Genomic DNA, 25056 nt, shown 5'->3' on the forward strand with positions numbered 1-25056 from the left:
GGACATGAGGGAAAAAGGTTAAGATAGGTGGGGACATCTTATACTACACTATGTTCTGCTGTAGTCGAGGTAGAGGAGTGCCCCTCTGTAGGCCCATGGTACCTGTAGTTTCCAGAGGAAGTCGAGGCGTGAAGTGGACTCCACCTGCTGGGCATGGAGGTAGAGCGCCAGCACAAACACAGTGAGAATCACAGGAGTCATGACTCTCAGAGATACTTTGGTCACACTGAACGGGCTGCAGAGAGACAGTTAGAAAGAAAGGTCAGCGAGGCACAGTTAGAAAGAAAACCAAGAAACAAACCAAATTGCAGAGAGAGAGTGGATCAGAGAAAGAGAAAATGGGTCATATGCACACCTACACAGATTTAAAATAATGATTTCAGAAAGGCTTTGAATCCAAACTTACCACTCAACTGTAGTTTCATTGAAACTGGACCATTGAATAGTTTCATTGAAATCACTAGATGAGAAAAAGAAAGAAAATGGTTTAGTCAAAAAAAACATTGATGACTACAACGTTGTGCCCTCCTGAACGCAGCCCCAGTACTCACAGGGCTTTGGAGGTGACAAAGAGGTCAGCATTTTCGAACAGCGCCACCTGTGGCCACTCCACCAGCAGCAGGAAGGTGAGCTGGATGAGCAGCATGAGGGCCAGCTTCCCTATACTGCTGATCTGGAGGAATACTGAACAGGCCAGCAGGGTCAGCAGCACACTGTAGCTGAAATACTGAGGGAGAGAAGGACAGAGAGGATTGATTGATGATCAGATTAACCTGTTATTTATAAAGAACATATAAGACATCAGTATACAACCTGACATCGGTGACACACCCACTCACCTCTGGGAAGGGACATGAGGGGCCCTGGCTGGGACAAATATCTAGACCCCCATCTACCGACACAGACAGGTTGCGGATGAGACAGGGTGTCACCATGGAAACAGAGATGTTCAGCTCCCGGGCAATGCAGTCCACCAAACTCTCTGTGTCACACGCAAACTACAACCGAGGAGACATGCACAAACATGTTAACTTGTGGGGAAATGTTTGCTGTAGGTGTGTGTGTGTCAATCTGTTCAGTCTCACCATGTTGACAAAGGCAGAGATGAAGACGAGGATGATGGTAAACACCCCCACCAGAGTGCTGTTGGTACGAGACTGGACTATCTTCTTTGACACGATCTGCATCGCAGCTGGAAACAGCTACAAGAGAGGAGGAATAAAGGAAATAACATTTAGTTTCCAGAATGCATGTGGGTGTGTACAGTAGGTAATGTGTGTGTTGTGGAGGTCTTACCTTAATGCAGGAATATATGGCACAGATGAAGAGGATGTTGGCGAGGATGATGAAGATACTGATGTAGATCCCCAGCATGACTGGGGTGCTACAGGAGGAGACACACAGACAGGAGGACTCAGAAAAGTAAGTGTGTGTGTGTGTGTGTGTGTGTGTGTGTGTGTGCGTGTACGCGTGTGTCACTCACTGTGGAAATATGACAATCTGGATGAAGGAGATGAAGCAGAAGACCAGGAGGGTACAAGCCACGTAACCCCCAAAGCGATCGTCTACCTTCTTCGAATACTACCAGAGAGAGATCAGAACCCGTTAAAAAACATCAGCAGACATTAACTGTGAATGTGAACTACATAACATACCAGGGATGAACTAAATAAAGCCCAGAGTATTCTGGGAGATGTACGCAGAGACCTTTTTCTCTAGGCTAGAGGTCTGGAAGGTGAGCAGGAACTTCTTGACGTGGTCTTTCCTCAGCTGGTCGATGCTGCGAGCATCGATGGCTCGCCCAAGAAACTCATCCACCTCATCTTCAGGGTTCATTGCCTCCTGGGCACCACGGCTGGAAAGGGGGAGGAGGTAGAGAGAGAGAGAGAGAGAGAGAGGGAGAGAGGGAGAGAGAGAGAGAGAGTGTGAATGTGCATTTTGGCAAGTGAGCCTGTCTCCCTGGGTGTGTATTTAGGTGGGTGTGTATATGTGTATATGTGTATATGTGTGTATCCCAAACATCCTCAGAAAAATAACTACTCACTTGTCTTTGCTGGACGACTCATCAATCCCCTGAGAAAGAGAAAGAAAAGGAGGATTAACCAACATACAGAAACCCAGACAAGAGATGTAAAAAGAGGGATTAGCCAATAGATAAACCCTGTAGGGAAGAGCTGGCCCTCAGGAGACAGGAGAGGAAAGACAGAAGAGACTATCGGTAGACACTGGGGAACATAATGGAGAGACTACTACAGGGTTTCCCAACCTCGGTTCTGGGGACCCCAAGGGATGCATGTTTTGTTTTTTGCCCAATGACTACACAGCTGATTCGAATAATCAATACTTGATGATTTGTTGAATATTTCAATCTGCTGTGTAGTGCTAGGGCAAAAATCAAAACATGCACCCCTTGGGGTCCCCAGGACCTTGTTTGGTAAACGCTGGTAGTGGGACACACAGAGCACTCTGAAGTGAGGTAACATTTATGGGTAAGACTATTGGGATACAATAAGTAGATATAGGGGAGAAGCAGGAGCGACACAGATGAGACACAAATGAGCCAAGAGAGAGAGAGGTCTCGTCTCACCATCTGTCTGAAGACTTTGGAGTCCTTGGTCCTGGAGAACCTTGTGTCGGGCACCCAGCGAGGCATCAGGCCCTCGTTGGAGTTGGACCGCGTCCTCTGCATCTTGGCCATCATGGCCTTCTCGTCTTTCTACACAGAGGAAAGCACAGACAGAGACAAAGGTTAGACAACTGAACCGGTGAAACCCTTGAGTGGATTAAATGGGTGCTAACATGGACAACACAATGGGTTGTTCCACCAATTCAGTGCCTTTTGAATAGTGTAACTTGGTTCAAAAATAATTTAATTTTAACATTCTGTCATAAAGGGCACATGTTGAACTTCATTAAAGAAAGTATTCCAACTCAATAGGTTAAAGGGCAACTCTGCCACTTTTCAACATCATATTCATTATCTCCAGCACCAAACCAGTGTCTACATATGTGAAAACTGCGCATTTCTACATTTTGTAGAACTATATATTGAATAAAAATATAAACATAACATGCAACAATTTCAAAGATTTTACAGTTCATGTAAGAAAATCAATTAGGCCGTAATCTGTAGATTTCACATGACTGGCAAGGGCGCAGCCATGGGTGGACCTGGGAGGGCTTAGGCCCACCCACTGGGGAGCCAGGCCCAGCCAATTAGAATGAGTTTTCCCTAAAAGGGGCTTTATTACAGACAGGAATACTCCTCAGCAACAAGAGTTCAGTTCACATAACAGGGTTGACCTTAAAATGAGGGACTGATGTAAATGAATCACTAATAACATTAAATAAATAATCATCTTTAGAAATGACTTTGTCAAAGCAACAAAATAACTAGGGGATGGTGCAAACTTCACATTTTGACACATCTTCTTAGAAGTCACATGGGGTGCAAAGAGTGACATGTCAAAATGCTGAATTCTTTATTCATATAAAAAAATAAGATTTATTGAATTATGCTTGTGGTCTATATTAAAGGGCACTTAATTTAACATAACATGCTTTTAAAAATCAATATTGGTGCACAATGTCTGCTTAAAACATCAAAGAGATGCAAAAGGCACTCTTCGTGGAACAACCTCAATTCTCCAGTGTTTGGAGTGCCCTGTAAAACTGTCATACAACTGTACATGTGGTGGTTAGCAAGTGTAGGAAGTCGTTTTGTCCCTGACCCGTTTCTGGCTGCAGCCCAGCACCAGGAAGGTCTCAATGCTGTTCTCCTTCAAGTAGGCGTTCCTCTCCCCTCCGAAACCCGGCTCCACCTCATAATCCCTATTTAGATACTGCAGGGTGGCTTTGGTGATGTGGATCCTCCTGGGAGAAGGACACAAGGTCAGTCTATGTGTGTGTCTGCGTGCGCACGTGCATGTGTGCATACATGTGTGTGTGGGTGTGTGTGTGTGTCTCCCTCACCCTGCCTTGCCCCCAGCCTCCATGTGGTTGGCTAGTGTGACATCGTTGGACCACACGTCAAACTGCCACTTCCTGAGTCCCAACACCCCACAGTGCACACGGCCGCTATGGATGCCCACACGCATGTTGACGTTGACCCCCGTCACTTCACGCACCAGCCTGCACATTTACACAAAGAACATGTATGTTAAATGTTTTTCCAAAAAACACATGATACTCCAACAGGCTGAAGCAATACATTTATGATATATTTTGTGATTTGTCATGTCTAGAAAATATGGCATCTCCCCACACACAGACGTTCCTCATACTCACGAGATGGCCTCTATCATGTCGACGCCCATCTCCACACAGCAGTGGGCGTGGTCAGCGCGGGGCTCAGGCAGCCCAGACACACAGTAGTAACAGTCCCCCAGGATCTTGATACGCAGACAGTGGTTCTCCTACAGACAGAGAGACAAAGCAGTTATGGCAGTTAGGGAGGGACAGAGAACAAATTATATTCAATTGGAAGGGCAATACACTAGTTAATGGAGAAATTTTTAAAATGGGGGAAGGTGAAAAGAGAGTGAAGAGAAATTCTTATTTACAGATGCTAGTTTGTCGAAGCGGGCGAAGAGCTCGTTGAGCGTCATGACCAACTCCTGAGCCGTACACTGAGACGCCAAGCTGGTGAAACCCTCAATGTCCGCAAACAGAATACTGAAGAGAAACAAAGAGACAGGATTGGTTGATCAGTAACTAATCGGATGACCCTTCCTCCTCCTGTTATGTGTTGGGGTAGTCTGTCCACAGCCTTAATGTCTGTCTAGTTGCCTGTGTGTGCGTGTGTGTGTGTGGGTGTGTATAGTCGGTGCTCTAATTGAATCTGGGCTGAAGCTCCCATTCTTTGGGGATTATCTTATCTTGGCTGCTGGTAATTAAGTATTCCCTTACTAGTGTTAATTAGCCCGCTCTCTGCCAAGCCCTGAGTAAGGGTGTGTGTGTGTGTGTGTGTGTGTGTGTGTGTGTGTGTGTGTGTGTGTGTGTGTGTGTGTGTGTGTGTGTGTGTGTGTGTGTGTGTGTGTGTGTGTGTGTCTGCGTGTGTGCATGCGTGCGTGCGTGCGTGCATGTGTATGTGTGTATATACAGTATGTGTGTATGATAATGTTGATGTGCAATGTTGAATAAATATACAAGTACCCTGCCTTTATTTGATAAAAGATACCGTTGAATAACAGTTAAATGAGGTCAAGAAATAAAACACATCAACACTGTATTACATGTTAAGGCGTCTGCATGCTTCCCAGCCGAAACAGTTCGGAACAGTTTGTGTACATATTATAATGACATTTTGTGACGTTTTTGTATGTTTTGGACTTCGGTGAGGGTTTTTCGGGTGTTCGGGCACACACATTTTTTTCTAGAGGCAAGCCAAAGTTCGGGGCTGAAGTCTACGCCCCTTCCTCGGTGATTGGTCAACATTTGTTGTCATTCAATGAGGGAAGACATGTTTTTATGCACATTGCACCAAACATTAGTTAAATGTAAAATTGCGCGACTAAGATCACCTTGGCAAAAAACGTCAAAATTAATGACAGATTTCTTGAATTACCTTAATAAACCAATTCTGACTATTTTGGCTACGGCATCTCAAAATGGGCAAACAGTTCTATTGCACTTTTTTCAAGCGAAGCACACTCTTCGGTTCTCCTAGCTGACATTGGATGCCAGCCAAACTGAATAATGCTGATGCCTTTAGAGGTCATAGCTCTTGTCAGTTTGGTTTGTTCAAGTAATGCTGTGGTTATTGATGTGTTGTTGTCAGGGCAGGGCTACTGAGGTTACCAGGATGATTGTGTCTATGCTGACCTGACGTTGTCATGTTTCTGGATGTAGATCTTATGGAACATCATGTCTTCTTTCTTAGCGTTGATGTCAGCCTTCATCTCCATGGCAACATGCCTTGGCAACACAGACAGCAAGAGGCGTTCCTGAAGTGTTGAGAGAAGTATCTGGCTTAGTTAGTATCTGCATTTAATACATACAGTTGAAGTCAGAAGTTTACATACACCTTAGCCAAATACATTTAAACTCAGTTTTTCACAATTCCTGACATTTAATCAGAGTAAAAATTCCCGGTCTTAGGTCAGTTAGGATCACCACTTTATTTTAAGAATGTGAAATGTCAGAATAATAGTAGAGAGAATTATTTATTTCAGCTATTCTTTTTTTTCTTCACTTTTCCAGTGGGTCAGAAGTTTACATACACTCAATTAGTATTGGGTAGCATTGCCTTTATATTGTTTAACTTAGGTCAAACATTTCGGGGAGCCTTCCACAAGCTTCCCACAATAAGTGGGAATGTTGGCCCATTCCTCCTGACAGAGCTGGTGTAACTGAGTCAGGTTTGTTGGCCTCCTTGCCTGTACACACTTTTTCAGTTCTGCCCACAAACGGTCTATAGGATTGAGGTCAGTGCTTTGTGATGGCCACTCCAATACCTTCACTTTGTTGACCTTAAGCCATTTTGCCACAACTTTGGAAGTATGCTTGGGGTCATTGTCTATTTGGAAGACCCATTTGCGACCAAGCTTTAACTTCCTGACTCAAGTCTTGAGATGTTGCTTCAATATATCCACATAATTTTACTTCCTTATGATGCCATCTATTTTGTGAAGTGCACCAATCCCTCCTGCAGCAAATCACCCCCACAACATGCTGCTGCCACCCCCATGCTGCATGGTTGGGATGGTGGTCTTCGGCTTGCAAGCCTCCCCCTTTTTCCTCTAAACACAACGATGGTCATTATGGCCAAACAGATCTATTTTTGTTTCATCAGACCAGATGACATTTCTCCAAAAAGTACGATCTTTGTCCCCATGTGCTGTTGCAAACTATTGTCTGGCTTTTTTATAGCGGTTTTGGAGCAGTGGCTTCTTCCTTGCTGAGCGGCCTTTCAGGTTATGTCGATAAAGGACTAATTTTACTGTGGATATAGATACTTTTGTACCTGTTTCCTCCAGCATCTTCACAAGGTCCTTTGCTGTTGTTCTGGGATTGATTTGCCCTTGTCGCACCAAAGTACGTTCATCTCTAGGAGACAGAATGCGTCTCCTTCCTGAGCGGTATGACAGCTGCGTGGTCCCATGGTATTTATACTTGCGTACTATTATTTGTACAGATGAACGTGGTACCTTCATGCGTTTGGAAATTGCTCCCAAGGATGAACCAGACTTGTGGAGGTCTACAATTTTTTCCTGAGGTCTTGGCTGATTGCTTTTGATTTTCCCATGATGTCAAGCAAAGAGGTACTGAGTTTGAAGATAGGCCTTGAAATACATCCACTGGTACACCTCCAATTGACTCATTTGATCTCAATTAGCCTATCAGAAGCTTCTAAAGCCAGGACATAATTTTCTGGAAATTTCCAAGCTGTTTAAAGGCACAGTCAACTAGTGTATGTAAACTTCTGACCCACTGGAATTGTGATACAGTGAATTATAGGTGAAATAATCTGTCTGTAAATAATTGTTGGAAAAATGACTTGTGTCATGGACAAAGTAGATGTCCCAACCGACTTGCCAAAACTATAGTTTGTTAACAAGAAATGTGTGGAGTGGTTGAAAAACGAGTTTTAATGACTCCAACCTAAGTGGATGTAAACTTCTGACTTCAACTGTATGTCCTTCAAAATTACTGCTTCATTACTGCTTCCTGACAGTCAGCGGAGGTTTTTACACAGTGTGTGTGTGGGTGTACCTGCTGCTGGTTCTCTCTCTGCAGGTGTAGTCTGGCCTGAATGTATCCTCTGGTCTCCTGGAAGGCCTGTCTCTGAGACACCTCAGCAGGGTAGTGGGTACAGATCCCAATGATGTTAGTGCACAGGAATATCAGCACGTTGGCGCTCAGCTAGAAGAGAGGAGGATAAAGAAAGGGGACATTTAGAGACTTGACCCCACATCGGTTTTTCCAAAACATTCTGTGCTAGGGGGCAGCGTAGAGCCATGTTGTGGGTATCTGGATAGGGATGTACAGTATCAAACAGTGATGAAACACACATGGAATCTGATACTGAAATGGTGCTTTCTCTGCTCTCTCTCTCCCTGCCCATCTCTCCCTCTCTTTAATTCTATGATGGTATACACACAGATTCACAGGTCATACTGTGGCCAATGACACATTGTGCTTCTCCTCAAGGACTGAGATGTACAATTACATCATTTATAATACATTACATACCCCTGACCTTGTATGGAAATACACAATATCCATGTTTTTACTCACACACACGTGCAAGCATGCACACACACGCACACAGACGCCAAGAAAATCATTAACCTTCCCTGTGGAGGCATGATGATCCTGTTTGTGGGATCATTTTTTCCTCGTGCTCCCGTCCTCTCATGGCAGTCCATTGACCACTTCATATGTTTAACATCTTACTTTCTGAACTCGTTAAACTTTAAATGAAACAGATGGTTTTTTGTGTCCTGCCTCTGGGACCTCCCCTGTCACACTGTCCCCGGAGTGTCCCCAGCTGTAGCGTGGGAAAAAAACGCTGCCCTCTGACACGCTGAGAGGCTGTTCACTTTAAAGATGGCCTCTTGTTTACAGTTTGCAGCGTGAGAGAGTGGAAACACTCCACTCCTCCCGAGGCTGTTTTTGGACACAAACACTGGCTTGCTACATGCCAACAGGAAACACTGTTATGTCACACCCTATGTGGCGACCCTAAATTAGCACAGCAAATAAGTTAAGGGGCTAATGTGCCAGCTAGGGTTAACCATGGTCTTCGCTATCTAAACCACATCTTTCCTTGGAGGTATAAGATTAGATACCTGCCAAACCTCACTCTCTCTTTCTTTCTTATGCTCTCCCTCTACTTTATATGAAAGTGATCCTTATAAAACTTTGAATCATCCTGAAATAGACAGTTGATTGCCCCATCATTATGCAGGTGAAGCCTGACTCCTACTGGGCTGAAACAGTAACACAGGTAGGCTTGGTTGGAATGATTTCAGGTTTACAGTAAACATACAGCCATTATATTGCACACTTTCAAATATTCCTCCCCCTAAGAACATTATACAAGAAATGGATGAAATTCCACCTAGCCCATATGTGTGCATTTCGTCAAAGAGTGAAATTAACTGAAGAAGGCTTGGTTTAGCTAATAGCCCCTTATCTCTTAATCCACATCTGGCCCATGAATTAACTTTGAACTCTCCCTGACCTTTCCGAGAAACAAGTGCATAGGTGAATATGCAGAGTTTTATACCAAGGAAGAGGGAAAGAAATAAAACAAGAAGAATAAGAGAAAAGGCAAATAAACAAGATACATGGAGAAAATGGGGCAAGGGGGAGTGAGAGATAGAATGAGAAGCAGCAATAAAAAAGAGAGAGAGGATGATATGTGAGCTAAGGGAAGGGGAAATAAACTGTGGAGGGAGGAGGGGTGAGTGTAGAAAATAGAATAGCATTCAAGGGACAACAACAGATAACATGGAGACACGGGGTGTTAAGGGGAGGAAGGATGTGGTGGTAGTGGAGTGAGTGAGTGAGTGAGTGAGTGAGAGAGAGAGAGAGAGAGAGAGAGAGAGAGAGAGAGAGAGAGAGAGAGTGTGTGTGTGAGAGAGAGAGAGAGAGAAACAGAGGGAGTGAGGGACAGAGACGAAGGAAGTGAGGGAGAGAGAGAGAGACGGAAGGAGTAGGAGAGAGAGGGGGGAGAGAGAAAGAAAGAGAAATAGAAAAAGAAAGAGAGCGAGAGAGAGAGAGAGAGAAAGAAAAAGAGAGAGAGAGAGAGACAGAAGGAGAGAGAGAGAGAGAGCGAGAAAGAGAGAGAGAGAAAGAGAAGACAGATATGGGACACACTGACATTAGGCAGATGGTTCCGAGCGCTCAGCTCTGTTTACATTACTCTCACTGTTCAAGCAAAAACAGCCCAGAGAGAAGAGAGAAACCTGCTGTGTGTGTGTGTGCGTGTGTTGTATGTTTACTTAAGTAGTCTGTAGAGAAAGTACTGTGTGCATATTTGTGAAGGAGAGTTGACATTGCCTTCTTGTCTTCTTGCCTGTCTTCTTGCCTGTGACGGAGTGTTGTCTGTGTGTATAGTTGTACTGTACAGTATGTGTGTAGGATCACAGGCCAGGCCAGGCCTAATTGCTTGCTTTTCTCCTGTGTTTACACAATAGCAAACACAACTACTCTTCAGGAGCTTCACTCAGCATTATCTACCTGTAGTGGGCCTACAGCTGTCCCAGACTACAGTCACTGTGTACACACACACACACACACACACACACACACAGTAGGGCCCTTATATTGCCCATGCCACAGTACGGTTGGAGGCATACTCCTACTGTCCACTAATAATGTTATGTCCGCTCTATTGCATAGTGATTATGTGGACCAACTAACACAATAATAGTTGTAGTATCTAAGGAGGTATAGTCCATATTTCCACCAGAGTGACATACTGAGGGCAACCAGCCACTCTGTAGAAGAGAACCTAATCCTTGGTTATCAAAATGTAGTTACGTAAGCCAGTAGTCCCTGATCTAGAAAGGGACAAGAACATCAGCAGCCATGACAAAACAACACAGGATAGAATAAATGCATTTATTACACAATAAACTTCCAAAAAGGAATAGAGAGTATGGGCAGGCTCAGTCAATAAATTACTAAATTACTCAATGAATACACAGAGGAATAAAATCATTTTGGATGACGGTTATTGGTCAGCCAAATGACCGTGATCACTGTTAAAATCATTTGAATAGCAAAAAGAAATACACCAAAAAATCTAATGTTTTCCTCTCCTCCGCTCCTGACTGCAAGTGCTGCTGCTGCAGGGAGGTGGCATTGCCTAGGCAACCAAAGACTAGTTTTCTACAACATATTGCTTGTTTCAGCAAGGAGCAACAAAGTTTTATCAGGTTGTAAAGAGTCCATGTTACCGCAGAAACGGACTCAACTGCACGAATGCTCAGCTGTCCCGTCTTCAGTCAGCTGTTCGTTCCACACACAAAAAAAACGCTATTATTATTATTTATTTTTTTACAGTTACAGCGGTTATTTTATTTTCATGCTGGTCTTTATCCATAATCGTCAGTCACGCAATTATACGGTAATTGTGCCAGCCCTGTATACAGAATCTGGTACAACTATGTTCCTCACAGCAAGAGAATGTTCCAATGAATTCACAGTTAATAAGTTTTGCTTTCAATCTGTACACACTTTTGTTCAGAGGTGTAAAACACTCAAGTAAAAATACTTTAAAGTACTACTTGAGTAGTTTAGGGGGATATTTGTACTTTACTATTTATATTTGACAACCTTTACTTCTCTACATTCCTAAAGAAAATAATGTACTTTTTACTCCATACTGTCATGTTCTGACCATAGTTCTTTTGTTATGTCTTTGTTTTAGTATGGTCAGGGTGTGAGTCGGTTGGGATGTCTATGTTCCTTTTTCTATGATTTGGTATTTCTGTGTTTGGCCTGGTATGGTTCTCAATCAGAGGCAGCTGTCAATCATTGTCCCTGATTGAGAACCATATTTAGTGCAGCCTGTTTTCACCCTTGAGTTGTGGGTGATTATTTTCTGTTGAGTGTTTGTATTCTGCACCAGACAGAACTGTTTCGGTTTTGTTCGTTCACTTTGTTGTTTTTGTTCAGTGTTCTATTTCTTTATTAAAAATATGAACACTTACCACGCTGCGCATTGGTCCTCCGATCCTTCCCACTACTCCTTGTCAGAGGAGTTACACATACATTTTCCCTTATACCAAAAAGTACTCGTTATAAAGAAAAATGGTCCAATTCATACACTTATAAAGAGAACATACTGTACCTGGTCATCCCTACTGCGTCTGACCTGGCGGACTCACTAAACACGAATGCTTCGTTTGTTAATTATTTATGAGTGTTGGAGTGTGCCCCTGGCTATCCGTAAATCTAAAAAACAAGATTGTGCCATCTGGTTTGCTTACTATAAGTAATGCGAAATTTATACTTTTGATACTGAAGTATATGTTAGCAATTACATTTACTATTGGTACTTAAGTATATTTAAAGCCAAATACTTTTAGACTTTTACTCAAGTAGTATTTTAGTGACTTTCACTTGAGTCATTTTCTATTAAGGTATCTTTACTTTTACTCAAGTATGAGTATTGGGTACTTGTAACGATGTGCTCTGAGAGTCGGGAAGCAAGTTCAGGGAGTGAGTATATTAATAAATAAACACAACATAATACAAAACAAGAAACACGAACAACGCACAGACAGGAAACTGAAACAGAAACAATAACGCCTGGGGAAGGAACCAAAGGGAGTGACATATAGAGAAGATAATCAGGGAAGTGATGAGTCCAGGTGAGGCTGATGACACGCAGGTGCGCGTAATGATGGTGACAGGTGTGCGCCATAATGAGCAACCTGGTGACCAAGAGGCCGGAGAGGGAGCACACGTGACAGTACCCCCTCCCCGACGCGCGGATCCAGACTCAGGATGCTAACCAAAATGACAATCCCGGGAATCGGGAGCGGACCGGTCACCTCTACTGAAGCGCAGGAAACATGTCAGTCTGGTTGAGACATGAGAGCATGGTGACCTAGAGCGCCAGAGAGCATACGTGACGATACCCCCTCCCCGGCGCGTTCGGCTCCAGCCGCAGGACGCCAACCAAAGGGACGAACACCGGGGATCAGGAGCGGGACCAGTCACCCCTGCTGATACACGGGAACTTGTCGCGGGCTGGGGCGTGCAAACGTGACAGACCAGCTGAGGTAGGGGAGCCTGGTGATCCGGCTGAGGCAGGGCAGCCAGACGAGCCGGTGGAAGCAGGGGAGTCTGGCGATCCGGTGAAGGCATGAAAGCCCGAAGAGCCGGCTGTAGCAGGGGAGCCTGGCGATCTGTCTGAGGCATGAGAGCCTGTAGTGGCTCCCGGACCTGACGTCATTCCCACCAAAACACTCCCAGATGCTTCCCTTAGGTTAGGCGTCATTCTGTAACGATGTAGGCTGAAAGTCAGGAAGCAAGTTCAGGGAGTGAATATATGGAATTAATAAATTAACAAAACAAGAAACACAAACAGCGCCCCGACATGAAACAGCAATAATGACGACTGGGGAAGAAACCAAAGGGAGTGACATATAAAGGGCAGGTACTCAAGGAGGCGATGGAGTCCAGGTGTGAATCATAATGACGGTACCTCCTCCCCAGCGTGTTCGGCCCCATCATAATGATTCACAGGTGCGTGTAATGATGAATGCCAGGTGTGCGTAATGAGGCTTAGGCTAAGTTATTAGGGTGAGGCACATGGGCTATTAATAACAGCTTCCTACATAACATACACTAAGTATTACTTTCTTAGCTACAGTATACATATATCCCTGGCATATTACATCAATTCTGCAGCAGCATACAATACATTTTTGGACTCATCTTGTTGTGCTGTACTCACTTGAACAGGAAGGTGACACAGTGGTCCTTCATGGGCAAATTTGTGATCAAACTTTGTCATAAAGGTCTGCCAATTCCGAGTTGGATGACCATTCAAAACATGTTTTCCCAGTCAGGGCTTGTTTTTTTCAGTTCCCAGTTGTCTTGAACTCAGTGAAGACTGAGATATCCCAGTTCCGAGTTTCCAGTTGTTTTGAGCGTGTCAGACGTCATGCTGGATTGACAGCATGGCCAATGTTGAATCTCTATCCTTTTAAGCTTGGAAAAGAGACCCTTGAACCCAGACTTAGACCACACACCCACTCCACTGAATAGCAGGCTAGTGATTGCCTTGCAATGCTTGCAGTTAGCTACTGATTGCTTCCAAACCACTCATTGTTGAATTTGCGATTTCCAGCTTGTTCTGTAATGTTTATGTCCATTGGCCGATGAGTAATGACATGTTTTATCTATAATTTCTCTTCATTATTTCTCTTCATATGACAAGGATTGAAAAGGATTTGCCAGTAGATTGTTGACTTGATTCAACGACAGTCCAATGCCAAGAGTGTGCAAAGCTGTCATCAAGGGAAAGGGTGGCTATTTGAAGAATCTCAAATATAAAATATATGATTTTTTGGTTACTACATGATTCCATATATGTTATTTCATAGTTTTGATGTCTTCACTATTATTCTACAATGTAGAAAATAGTAAAAAATAAAGAAAAACTGGTACTGTACAGTGGGGCAAAAAAGTATTTAGTCAGCCACCAATTGTGCAAGTTCTCCCACTTAAAAAGATGAGAGTCCTGTAATTTTCATCATAGGTACACTTCAACTATGACAGACAAAATGAGGGAAAAAAATCCAGAAAATCACATTGTAGGATTTTTTATGAATTTATTTGCAAATTATGGTGGAAAATAAGTATTCGGTCACCTGGGGGTGGAAACATAATGCTTAGGGGCTGTTCTTCTGCAAAGGGACCAGGTCAACTGATCCATGTAAAGGAAAGAATGAATGGGGCCATGTATCGTGAGATTTTGAGTGTAAACCTCCTTCCATCAGCAAGGGCATTGAAGATTAAACGTGGCTGGGTCTTTCAGCATGACAATGATCCCAAACACACCGCCCGGGCAACGAAGGAGTGGCTTCGTAAGAAGCATTTCAATGTCCTGGAGTGGCCCAGCCTGTCTCCAGATCTCAACCCCATAGAAAATCTTTGGAGGGAGTTGAAAGTCTGTGTTGCCCAGCAACAGCCCCAAAACATCACTGCTCTAGAGGAGATCTGCATGGAGGAATGGGCCAAAATACCAGCAACAGTGTGTGAAAACCTTGTGAAGACTTACAACTTTTGTTATTGACCAAATACTTATTTTCCACCATAATTAGCAAATAAATTCATAAAAAATCCTACAATGTAATTTTCTGGATGTTTTAGTTGAAGTGTAGCTGAAGTGTACCTATGATGAAAATTACAGGCCTCTCTCATCTTTTTAAGTGGGAGAACTTGCACAATTGGTGGCTGACTAAATACTTTTTTGCCCCACTGTATATATATATTTTTTTTAGCTAAACAGGTGGGGCTAAAAGGAGTTTAGGCTCTGCTCCACCTGGCCTGAATGACGGGTCACTACTGTGTGTAGCCAGCCAGCTCATAGAGAGAGCATTGCATTGTGGGTTTTGTAGTCGACTTGAGCGACAACTGATTTCCACAACAATTTTCACATTTCTACCAACCTTATTATAATGGCAAAATGTATAATTTGTTCACTTAAAATGTTTTTATCACATAGTAATATTATTTAACACTGTAAATTATAGGAATAGGTAGTTGTCTGTGGATTTTTTAATCGCGGCATAAACAAGAATTTCCGCTTATATGGACACTAGGCTACACCGGGGCGGCAGTGTAGCCTAGTGGTTAAAGTGTTGGGCTAGTAACCGGAAGGTTGCAAGTTCAAATCCCTGAGCTGACAAGGTACAAATCTGTCGTTCTGCCCCTGAACAGGCAGTTAAACCACTGTTCCTAGGCCGTCATTGAAAATAAGAATTTGTTCTTAACTGACTTGCCTGGTAAAAATAAAAATAAAATAAAACACTGAAACATAACTGCTTCTAACTTTGGAAATATGATGAATATAACCATAGTATCACAAGAAAGGAAAAATCTGACTGGAAAAATATGGTGTAGGCTAATGCTCAGAACATATACTGTGGTAGGTAGGAACTATAAAGTTCAAATCACTAAAGTGCCCTTGCAACAATCACAGTCCAACTAGCCCTTCACACCCAGTCCAGGCCATGTTCCACCAAGCTGAGCTCCAGGGGGGTAGACTCCCGCTAAACTCCTCTCCCTTGTCCTCTCTGAACCCCAGCACATTTCACCCTTGGTTGTTCCCAGCCATCATCACCCAGGAGGGCCAGATGAAGATGAGTTAATAGAACCTCCAGGGAGTTTATTTATCATTTCTGCTCCTTTATGATGGATTTAGCTCACCGGTCATTTACTTTAGCAGGAAGTCTGTGCTCTGGCCCCAGTGTCTATAAACACTATAAACAACAGATATCCTCTCAATATGTCAGTCCCACCAGGGAGAGAATTGTGCTTAGAAGGAGAGAGAAAGTGAGAATGTATTTGGAGAGAAGAGACAGCTGGGAGAAGAGTAAGACACACAGCAAACGTGACCTCTCATACTTAACATAATCTGTCACTGATCGCACCATCTGAGTCATTTAGCAGAGTGTCATATCCAGAAAACATGTCCAACATATAATCTGTCAGGAATCTCTATCCAGTTACCATTAGAAATCAAAAAAGCACTGCCCAAGCCTAACATCTCACTTCTTATATGATCTCTGATCAAATGGGTTTCACTTGGGGAATGCTCGCTGTGACCTAATCTCAGAACCCTGAACCAAATGTTACGCACGCTATAGCTAGCTAACTATTCTGTTAACGTCTTTCGCCAGAGATGTGTGACCTAAAACTGAGAGGGAGGACACAGTCTATATGGGGTGCTTATACGTGAAAACACATGGAAGGGGTCTTTCCTTTCTTTCTTTTCCTGTTCCCAGTAAGGACACATACAGTATAGTGGTACTACAGCAGACTATCTCATGCCCACCCCTCTTCCCCCCATCCTGCTCTCCTTCTTCCCCCTTTACAATACTCAGCCAACACCAAACACTGAGGACCCGATCACAACTGGGTGCTAGGAGCTGGGAGTGTGTGTTCCTGCATGCAACTGCGCATGCGTGTTTGTGTGAAACCATTAACCAGTGGAATCATTTGACACTTGAGTTTGCACCTTTGGGCATTCCCCCTCACATCCACTTCACTTGCAATTGTCTCCATGTTTGATGTCATTGTTTACTGTTCAGTTACAATCCCATACAAGTCCATTCATAAGCTCCTCCTGTGCTCTTACACAGACAGATACACAACATTCAAAACAAAGGCCAAGGAAACATGGAAATACTGTATAGTTGAAATTATGATGATTATACTAATGATGATGATGTTTTTCATAAATATTCCTCTGCCCTCTCCCCCTCTTTAACCTGGGGCTAAAGCGTTGTGGTTAGCATTAGCCCTTGATGGTGCGAAGGCCAGTGCCTCACACCCTGAAAGACTGTGACCTGTCAGAGACACTAGCACCACACGGAGTTCACTTAGCAGGGATCAACCACATTCCACAAGCTCCCTCCAAAGACCTGCCATCCCCTGCCCAGGAGGGGTCACTGAGGGTACAGACCTGGACCTAGAGGAGGGTGGAGTGTACTACAGACCTGGACCTAGAGAGGAGGATGGAGGGTACTACAGACCTGGACCTAGAGAGGAGGATGGAGAGTACTACAGACCTGGACCTAGAGAGGGAAGGTGGAGGGTACTACAGACCTAGACCTAGAGAGGGAAGGTGGAGGGTACTACAGACCTGGACCTAGAGAGGGAAGGTGGAGGGTACTACAGACCTGGACCTAATGAAGAGGGTGGAGGGTACTACAGACCTGGACCTAGAGAGGGAAGGTGGAGGGTACTACAGACCTGGACCTAGAGAGGGAAGGTGGAGGGTACTACAGACCTGGACCTAATGAAGAGGGTGGAGGGTACTACAGACCTGGACCTAGAGAGGGAAGGTGGAGGGTACTACAGACCTGGACCTAGAGAGGGAAGGTGGAGGGTACTACAGACCTGGACCTAGAGAGGGAGGGTACTACAGACCTGGACCTAGAGAGGGAGGGTGCTACAGACCTGGACCTAGAGAGGGAAGGTGGAGGGTATTACAGACCTGGACCTAATGAGGAGGGTGGAGGGTACTACAGACCTGGACCTAGAGAGGGAAGGTGGAGGGTACTACAGACCTGGACCTAATGAGGAGGGTGGAGGGTACTACAGACCTGGACCTAATGAGGAGGGTACTACAGACCTGGACCTAGAGAGGGGAGGTGGAGGGTACTACAGAACTGGACCTAATGAGGAGAGTGGAGGGTACTACAGACCTGGACCTAGAGAGGGAAGGTGGAGGGTACTACAGACCTGGACCTAATGAGGAGGGTGGAGGGTACTACAGACCTGGACCTAATGAGGAGGGTGGAGGGTACTACAGACCTGGACCTAGAGAGGGAAGGTGGAGGGTACTACAGACCTGGACCTAGAGAGGAGGATGGAGTGGTCTCAGGCTAGCAACTAGCTATCACAGTTTGGGACCACTATCACTGATGTTCACTCACTGCCTGTTCACTGTACCCAGAACAAGAACCAATCACTGTAACCAGAGGCAGATCTGTTTGGAAACAACCAGGCTGCCTCCTACATGAAGAAACCTGAGGTGTCTCAGAACCTACACTAACTAATGCTCTACAGTAGGAATGATATCACTATTGTGGTCATTTCAAGACATGGAGTACGACATGTAGCACTAGCTGGGAAAAGTCATTTAGTGGGAAATAACAGTACAGGAAGTGGAGAGGAGGAGAGCAGTGAATTTATAAGTCCATTTTCCCAGTGGGAGTAGTGACTGATGGGATAGTGTTGTTGAAATGGGGCCAGAGAGAGAGCAGTCAGAGCGCTATGGCCTTTGTGAAGCATCTGAAAGTCTTTCAAACATCTGCGTTAGATCAGAGTCTATAAAACGCATTCTCGCACCCAAAAAGAGAGAACTAGTAACAAATCACTAACAGAGGATGAGTTGTGCCTCGTGTCTCCCTGTGTGTGTGTGTGTGTGTGTGTGTGTGTGTGTGTGTGTGTGTGTGTGTGTGTGTGTGTGTGTGTGTGTGTGTGTGTGTGTGTGTGTGTGTGTGTGTGTGTGTGTGTGTGTGTGTGTGTGTGTGTGTGTGAGTCTGCCTGTGATTGTTTCTCTTTTTCTTTAGCTATCTCTGTTTTTCTGTCCCCCTTCTTTTTTTGTTTCTCATTGGCTCCTTTTTTCTCTCTCTCTCTCTCAGTACCAGTCTCTTCCTTTCCGTTCCTCCCTCCCTCTGTTGTGCATCTGCATCTGGGTTTGTGTACTCAGCCTGGGCACCATGTCTACACAGCTTTCTCTCTGCCCCTATCTGAAATGAGAGCTGTATGGACATATATATAGAGAGAGGGAGGCCCCGCCTATTACAGTTCTTTAAACCTGCATGCCTTCTGTTTACTACTGTCTATGGGTGCTGACTGACTAAATACTGTTTTACTACCCCTTTCTCTCACAAACTCTCAGCATCATCATTCAGAATTTGAGCCATCGAACAGGTCTGTTTAAATTAGATACACACAGACAGGATTCTAGAATAATAACACCAAAACAAAACCGCAGCCAAACCATTATCAGAGAGAGGCCATCGGGTTATAGGATGACAGACAACTTTTTATTGTATTTAACAAAAAAAATGTTTTGGCCCATCCTCCACCATGTACAGTACCAGTCAAAAGCTTGGACACACCTACTCATTCAACATTTTTTCTGAATTTTTTTACCTTTTTCTACATTGTAGGATAATAGTGAAGACATCAAAACTATGAAATAACACATATGGAATCATGTAGTAACCAAAAAAATATATTTTATATTTGAAATTCTTCAAAGTAGACACCCTTTGCCTTGATGATTGCTTTGCACACTCTTGGCATTCCCTCAACAAGCTTCATGAGGTAGTCTCCTGGAATGCATTTCAATTAACAGGTGTGCCATGTTAAAAGTAGATTTGTGGAATTTCTTTCCTTCTTAATGCATTTTAGCCAATCAGTTGTGTTGTGACAAGGTAGGAGTGGTATACAGAAGATAGCCCTATTTGGTAAAAGACCAAGTCCATGTTATGGCAAGAACAGCTCAAATAAGCAAAGAGAAACGACATGGTCAGTCAATCTGGAAAATGTCAAAAACTGTGAAAGTTTCTTCAAGTGCAGTCACAAAAACCATCAAGTGCTATGATGAAGCTGGCTCTCATGAGGACCGCCACAGGAAAAGAAGACCCTAAGTTACCTCTGCTGCAGAGGATAAGTTCATTAGAGTTAACTGCACCTCAGATTGCAGGCCAAATAAATGCTTCACAGAGTTCAAGTAACAGACACATCTCAACATCAACTGTTCAGAGGAGACAGCATGAATCAGGTCTTCAGGGTCGAATTGCTGCAAAGAAACCATTACTAAAGAGCACCAATAATAAGAAGAGACTTCCTTGGACCAAAGAAACACGAGCAATGGACATTAGAACAGTGGAAATCTGTCCTTTGGTTCCAACCTTTGTGTCTTTGTGAGACGCAGAGATGGTGAATGGATGATCTCCACCGTGAAGCATGTAGGAGGAGGTGTGATGATGTGGTGCTGCTTTGCTGGTGACACTGTCGGTGATTTATTTTGAATTCAAGGCACACTTAACCAGCATGGCTACCACAGCATTCTGCAGCGATATGCCATCCCATCTGGTTTGTGCTTAGTGGGACTATCATTTGTTTTTCAACAGGACAATGACCCAAACACACCTCCAGGCTGTGTAAGGGCTATTTGACCAAGGAGAGCGATGGAGTGCTGCATCAGATGACCTGGCCTCCACAATCACCCAACCTCAAACCCAATTGAGATGGTTTGGGATGAGTTGGACCGCAGAGTGAAGGAAAAGCAGCCAACAAGTGCTCAGTATATGTGGGAACTCCTTCCCACATGAGGAAAAGCATTCCTCATGAAGCTGGTTGAGAGAATGCCAAGAGTGTGCAAAGCTGTCATCAAGGCAAAGGGTGGCTACTTTGAAGAATATAAGATATAAAATAATACCTTTTTGGTTACAACATGTGTTATTTCATAGTTTAATGTCTTCACTGTTATTCTACAAATTGTAAAAAATAAAGAAAAAACCCTTCAATGAGTAGGTGTGTCCAAACTTCTGACTGGTACTGTATACATTTTACACATTACTTTTATACACAGTAGTTACATAAAATATAGTTTTTGATTATACACATTACATTTTGGATACATAGTAGTCAGACATCTTTATAGTGTTTTCAGTAATAACTATTACCGATCATAGATTTTTAATCCCACCCCTCTGCTACTCTCAGCCCATCCCACCTACACTACATGGCCAAAAGTATATGGACATCTCTTCAAGTTAGTCGATTTGGCTATTTCAGCCAAACCTGTTGCTGACAGGTGTATAAAATCGAGCACACCGCCATGCAATCTCCACAGACAAACATGTGCAGTAGAATGGTACTGAAGAGCTCAGTGACTTTCAACGTGGCACCGTCATAGGATGCCACCTTTCCAACAAGTCAGTTCGTCAAATTTCTGCCATGCTAGAACAGCACCGGTCAACTGTAAGTGCTGTTATTGTGAAGTCAAAAACGTCTAGGAGCAACAATGGCTCAGCCGCGAAGTGGTAGGCCACACAAGCTCACAGGACGGGACCGCCGAGTGCTGAAGCGGCTAGTGCATAAAAATTGTCTGTCCTCGGTTGCAACACTCACTACCAAATTCCAAAAAGCCTAAGATCACCAGTCTTATATTATCCACAGATTGTAAGTTAAAGATTCATATTTTTCCTATAGTATTATTATATAGTTTATTGATTGACTATGGCTTTCCAAATCACCCAACACTGCTATTTGTAGGGTCAATTTTAAATGAATGTTGTGATTTTTCATCCATTCCTGAACCTGTGACCAGAATCAAGTTACATGGGGACAATACCAGAATAAATGATCTAATGATTCTGTTTCTTTGCCGCAAAATCTGCAGAGCTGAGATTGTTGTATGCCCCATACAGTATATATATACAGTATATAACATAATAATTTAAATGGACAACTCAATGCTGAAACAAGCGTTGTTTTGTGTATCAGTTCATAAACCATGTGCCCTGGAATCAGTACATCAAAAATCTTTCAGAGCTATTTTGCAACCTACATGAGGCAGCTGTCAAAGTAATAGTCCTCATATGAAAGTAGTGTATTTTTTCAGCCAATTTTGTTTTTTAATATAAGTTCCCTACCTTCTCCCCCTTTCATTTGTGGCCTCCATTTTTGCGGTAATGCTGCAATGAGTTGGTTAGAACTTTGGATTGAACAAACATTCCCATATATTTTCGATAGCTGCATGTGTGACATAACTCCACCATTCCCATTCATAAAATCATTAGCCAAACCTGAAAAAGGTTGGATTTTCAACTAACCATAAATGAGAAGTTGTAATCTGTATAAAGGCAACAAAGGATGAACAATGGATGAGCCTTTCTTATTAATCTTAGTATAACTTATGTATTAGTGAAGATTTTAATGAGACATTTAATGCTTTATTATTTAATACGTTCAGTTCCCCAAACTCATAATAATGATATAAATAGGAACGTTTAATATTGTCTGGCTTAGTGTTCCAAATAAAGTGCAATATTTTTTGCTCGTAGGACAACAACAGCTGGAGTAGGCAGCGTCATGAGTAAATTGAGTAAACTGTAATATGAGTAAAGAGTCAAGCGTTTTAACAGCCCCCTCTTCCCTCCCCCACACTAGGCCTGAAAACACAGTGAGCTTTTACAATGCCCCAGAAGAATCCAAAGCATGCAGCATCATATCAAAATCAAATCCAATTTTATTTGTCACATGCGCCAAATACAACAGGTGTAGTAGACCTTACCATGAAATGCTTACTTACAAGACCTTAACCAACAATGCAGTTCAAGAAATTGAGTTAAGAAAAGATTTACTAAATAAACTAAACTAAAAAATAAACTAAAAAGTAACACAATAAAATAACAATAAGGAGGCTATTTACACGGGGTACAGTGGCAAGAAAAAGTATGTGAACCCTTTGGAATTACCTGGATTTCTGCATAAATTAGTCAGAAAATTTGATCTGATCTTCATCTTCGTCACAACAATAGACGAACACATTGTACTTAAACTAATAACACACAAATTATTGTATTTTTCTTGTCTATATTGAATACATCATTTAAACATTCCCAGTGTAGGTTGGAAAAAGTGTGTGAACCCCTAGGCTACTTTTCCAAAAGCTAATTGGAGTCAGGAGTCAGCTAACCTGGAGTCCAATCAATGAGACAAGATTGGAGATGTTCGTTAAAGCTGCCTTGCCCTATAAAAAACACTCACAAAATTTGAGTTTGCTATTCACAAGAAGCATTGCCTGATGTGAACCATGCCTCGAACAAAAGAGATCTCAGAAGACCTAAGATTAAGAATCGTTGACTTGCATTAAGATTGAAAGGGTTACAAAAGTATCTCTAAAAGCCTTGATGTTCATCAGTCCACAGTAAGAGAAATTGTCTATAAATGGAGAAAGTTCAGCACTGTTGCTACTCTCCCTAGGAGTGGCCGTCCTGCATAGATGACTACAAGAGCACAGTGCAGAATGCTCAATCAGTTTAAGAAGAATCCTAGAGTGTCAGCTAAAGACTTACAGAAATCTCTGGAACATGCTAACATCTCTGTTGACGAGTCTACGATACGTTAAACAGTAAACAAGAATGGCGTTCATGGGAGGACACCACGGAAGAAGCCACTGCTGTCCAGAAAAAACATTGCTGCACGTCTGAAGTTTGCAAAAGAGCACCTGGATGTTCCACAGCTCTGCTGGCAAAATATTCAGTGGAAAGATTAAACTAAAGTTGAGTTGTTTGGAAGGAACACACAACATTATGTGTGGAGAAAAAAAGGCACAGCACACCAAGATCAAAACCTCATCCCAACTGTAAAGTATGGTGGAGGGAGCATAATTATTTGGGGCTGCTTTGCTGCCTCAAGGCCTGGACAGCTTGCTATCATCGATGGAAAAATGAATTCCCAAGTTTACCAATAAATATATAAATAGGCCTTCTGGAGTGGCCCAGTCAGAATCCTGACCTCAACCCGCTTGAAAATGCTGTGGCATGACCTCGAGAGCGGTTCACACCAGACATCTTAAGAATATTGTTGAACTTAAACAGTTTTGTAAAGATGAATGGTCCAAAATTCCTCCCGACCGTTGTACAGGTCTGATCCAGAACTACAGAAAACATTTGGTTGAGTTTATTGCTGCCAAAAGGAGGGTCAACCAGTTATTAAATGCAAGGGTTCACATACTTTTCCCACTCTACACTATGAATATGTACATGGTGTGTTCAATAAAGACATGAAAACGTATAATTGTTTGTGTGTTATTAGTTTAAGCAGACTGTGTTTGTCTATTGTTGTGTTAGATGAAGATCAGATCAAATTTTGTGACCAATTCATGCAGAAATCCAGGTAATTCCAAAGGGTTCACATATTTTTTCTTGCCACTGTATGTGCGGGGGTACAGGTTAGTCAAGGTAATTTGTACATGTAGGTAGGGGTAAAGTGACTATGCATAGATATTAAACAGCTAGTGGCAGCAGTATAAAGACAAAGGAAGGGGGAGGGTCAATGTAAATAGTCCAGGTGGCCATTTCATTAATTGTTCAGCAGTAGAAGCTGTTAATGAGACTTTTGGACCTAGACTTGGTGCTCCGTTACCGCTTACCGTGCGGTAACAGGGAGAAAAGTCTATGACTTGGGTGACTGGAGTCTTTGACAATTTTCTGGGCCTTCCTCTGACACCACCTAGTATATAGGTCCTGGATGGCAGGGAGCTTGGCCCCAGTGAAGTATTTTTCCAGTAGTCCATGATCAGCTCCTTTGTCTTGCCCAAGTTAAGGGAGAGGTTGTTGTTCTGGCACTACACTGCCAGGTCTCGGTCCTCCTCCATATAGGCTGTCTCATCGTTGTCGGTGATCAGGCCTACCACTGTTGTGTCATCAGCAAACTTAATGATGGTGTTGAAGTCGTGCTTGGCCATGCAGTCATGGGTGAACAGGGAGTACAGTAGGGAACTAAATACACACCCCTGAGGGGCCCCCGTGTTGTGGATCAGCGTGGCAAATGTGTTGCTGCCTACCCTTACCACCTAAGTGCGGCCCATCAGGAAGTGTTCCTTTTGTCCAGGTGGGAAAAGGCAGTGTGGAGTGCGATTGAGATTGTGTCATCTGTGGATCTGTTGGGGCGGTTTTTGAATTGGAGTGGGTCTAGGTTTTCTGGGATGATGGTGTTGATGTGAGCCATGACCAGCCTTTCAAAGCACTTCATGGCTACCGACGTGAGTGCTATGGGGCGGAAGTCATTTAGGCAGATAACCTTCGCTTTCTTGGGCACAGGAACTAT

The 25056-nt window shown here is 43.3% G+C and overlaps 1 protein-coding gene across 2 annotated transcripts in view; it reads right to left on the minus strand.

Annotated features, from left to right (window-relative positions):
- Positions 1–25056, minus strand: part of LOC109869860 (adenylate cyclase type 6) — a 55016-nt gene that overhangs the window by 5120 nt on the left and 24840 nt on the right. For both annotated transcript variants that reach the window (XM_020460140.2, XM_020460141.2), the window contains exons 4-19: positions 7714–7863; positions 5824–5945; positions 4563–4674; positions 4288–4415; positions 3973–4131; positions 3732–3873; positions 2588–2716; positions 2045–2073; positions 1708–1855; positions 1484–1581; positions 1297–1384; positions 1086–1202; positions 840–998; positions 552–727; positions 407–460; positions 103–235 (exon numbers count right to left, since the gene is read on the minus strand). In XM_020460140.2, the coding sequence (XP_020315729.1) occupies positions 103–235; positions 407–460; positions 552–727; positions 840–998; positions 1086–1202; positions 1297–1384; positions 1484–1581; positions 1708–1855; positions 2045–2073; positions 2588–2716; positions 3732–3873; positions 3973–4131; positions 4288–4415; positions 4563–4674; positions 5824–5945; positions 7714–7863 (1944 nt within the window). The remainder of the gene's footprint in view (positions 1–102; positions 236–406; positions 461–551; positions 728–839; positions 999–1085; positions 1203–1296; positions 1385–1483; positions 1582–1707; positions 1856–2044; positions 2074–2587; positions 2717–3731; positions 3874–3972; positions 4132–4287; positions 4416–4562; positions 4675–5823; positions 5946–7713; positions 7864–25056) is intronic.

Source organism: Oncorhynchus kisutch, linkage group LG24 (assembly GCF_002021735.2).
Source record: "Oncorhynchus kisutch isolate 150728-3 linkage group LG24, Okis_V2, whole genome shotgun sequence".
Taxonomy (NCBI): Eukaryota; Metazoa; Chordata; class Actinopteri; order Salmoniformes; family Salmonidae; genus Oncorhynchus; species Oncorhynchus kisutch.